At 37.0% G+C, this 2,826-nt stretch overlaps 1 protein-coding gene across 1 annotated transcript; it reads left to right on the forward strand.

The window, feature by feature from the left end:
- The first annotated feature begins 1,478 nt into the window (after positions 1 to 1,478).
- Positions 1,479 to 2,111, forward strand: LOC144446221 (nociceptin receptor-like). Its single transcript, XM_078135973.1, has one exon. The coding sequence runs from the start codon at positions 1,479 to 1,481 to the stop codon at positions 2,109 to 2,111; it is 633 nt and encodes a 210-aa protein (XP_077992099.1).
- The last annotated feature ends 715 nt before the right edge of the window (positions 2,112 to 2,826 follow it).

Genomic DNA, 2,826 nt, shown 5'->3' on the forward strand with positions numbered 1-2,826 from the left:
AATTATATTAGGTTGGGGCATGGCAGGCGGACGGCAAACAAAGAATTTAATTGAAAGCTCCTAAAGAAAGAAAGTGACTGTCAACGAGATTTTGACAAATGGCTTGGTTATATATCACAAAAGTAGTTAAGTTCTATCGATACGAGGTCATGGTTAAAGTCACAATACTGTTATTAGTTTCATAAAATATTCCCAAAAAAGGAAACTGTGACATCAAGGGAAATGTGAAATTCAATCAAATGTTAGAAAGTAGACGGGTCTGTCGATGAAAAGCAATTGGCCACTTTGCCATACCCGGGGCAATGTCTGAAATTGACGCAAACTACCATATTATGTACGTCTCGTACGGTGAGCTGACGTCTACAACTTTTCTCTTCGTGTTGTGGTCACGCTCTGATTTTTGGATATTTGATCTGGTTTGACGAGACATCTAGGCAATTTCATTCCATTAGTTTCCAAACCATGTCAACTGTCCTAGAGGGGAGCAGTCATAGTTGTCTTTTAGAGTCATCTTCTTTATGGGAAGTCTCCCTGTAAATGACAGGAATGCAAAATGCGCACTAAACTACCTGTTGCATACCTACAGACTGTTTTAAGTATTCTTAACGAGCGTTCTTTTTCCGCCCCTTGGGAAAATTTATGGTACATTCACGTTCAAAACGATCAAACAGTCACCAACAGTAGAAATTTCCGAAGCAATATCTCGCTTATATACTTATGAGGTTTCGAGGAATTCGTAGAATCTCTGAATATTATATAAATATTATGTCTTATATAAAAATCACTATAAAGGTCATTTCGATGAAATTGACAGCACCACTCAACATCAAACACCCACACCATTTTTTACAAATGTACAACTTCACTGGAAAGTATCTATTGTATGTACATCAATACTAGAAACTACAGTTCACACGTGGTCAGCTTATCGTATATATATATTAGGCCTGTGATTGTCTACCGTTCGCACAGTCGCAGTGGAAGGGTAGAAGACTGCAGCGTACAAGAGTTTCAGCTTGAAGATCGATACAAGTATATTTACAACGTCGTAAGGTTGGACCGAGCAACCGGCAATGTATTGACCGATGGTGGAATCGGAAATGTACTTTGAGTTTAATAAGCCATCCATCATTACGTGAAACAGTATGGACGTTACAATGCAAGCTTATCTGAACAACTCTAATGTTACACAACCTGCCTATGATTACACGTGTTCTTTAATGAGTGATAAAGGTAATACTATCGCCATGGTGATTCTATCATTTACAGGTGTTATTGCGAACGCTACTTTTATGGTTGTACTCTTTCGAATACCTTCGATGCGATCACCAACCAATGTTCTATTGATGAGTCTCTCCGTGTGTGATACGCTTTATCTATCGCAGTCAATGCTTCTCGGTATCTGCAGGTTCATACGGGAACAATGTACACTACTGTGGACGCGGGAAGGGTTGTGTTTCGTGACAATCATGCTCGAGATGGCTCTAGTCACGTCATCATTTACCGTGCTTACGATCGCCATTGAGCGTTATTTTGCTGTATGTAAACCTCTAAGTCACAGCATGTATCGCAATTCTGCACCCGGCTCCAACCGAAGAAAGTTCATGCTTGTTGCTTCCACCTGGTTATCAGGATCATTGGGCAGTTTGATTCCGCTAGCTGCACTGCGATCATGCGAGTTACCGTCAACACCTGACACAAGTCGAGTGGCGATAGCTGAAGTGATTTTCATTGTGATGTGTTCCATCCCGCTTCTGACTGTTGTTATATTGTACTCGGCAATCATGGTGAAATTATACCATACTTCGAAGAGTCTGGTGGCAAAAGAACGAAGTAGTGGTGCCCGATTCGTGGAAAGACAAGTTGTAGTACTGTGTTTAGTGATCACAACCATCTACATCATTTGTATAAGTCCAACCCTCACTTACATCACCATGCACACCTTACGAATCTATTTAGATATTGATTTATTTCCTTCACAGGCAGTCGAGAACTGTATCAATCTTATTTCAGTTAACCTTTTACTTCTCAATTCATCTGCCAACCCTTTCATCTATAATGCTGTCAATGCTAACTTCAGAAAAGCCTTCAAGAAAACGTTCTTTGGTTAGAGTTTTTCGAGGTTTTGAAATAATATGAGTATAAAATTGTCACTGATGGTACGTATAGGTTGTTTTGACATTGTTACTATAGGTGTTGATATATATATATATATATATATATATATATATATATATATATATATATATATATATATATATATATATATATATATATATATATATCTGTGTGTGTGTTATATATGTATATTATACATATTCATGAATGTATATGTAGTGTATATATAAACAATCACATACATACATACATACATACATACATACATACATACATACATACATACATACATACATACATATATACATACATACATACATACATACATACATACATACATACATACATACATTATACAAAGACCCCCTTCGTAAGCCTGACTTGAACGTTTCCTCCTACATATTTGATACTGATAAACCATTGCTAATGATGTGGCATATACTGACATGCATTGTACTGTCATTACAAGTCAAATCTCGTGCTCGTGTATGGACGTATCGTAGCTTTGAGCACAAATCCTCGTACTCAATACGTGATTGTTATCATAATGCGATTATGTATTATAACACGGAAGCTTGTGAACATGTAAACGGAGGCTGATCCTTGCTATTTATACTGTGTACAATGACATGTTACATTATACCTTTATTATCTAATCATACACGAAACCGTATTTAACCGTAATTAAAATACATGTTTTATAACCTT

Source organism: Glandiceps talaboti, chromosome 15 (genome assembly GCF_964340395.1).
Source record: "Glandiceps talaboti chromosome 15, keGlaTala1.1, whole genome shotgun sequence".
In the NCBI taxonomy this organism is placed as follows: Eukaryota; Metazoa; Hemichordata; class Enteropneusta; family Spengelidae; genus Glandiceps; species Glandiceps talaboti.

What these genes read in the sequence shown, in the direction of transcription:
- LOC144446221 (XM_078135973.1), top strand. Translation starts at nt 1,479, where the DNA reads ATGGCTCTAGTCACGTCATCATTTACCGTGCTTACGATCGCCATTGAG.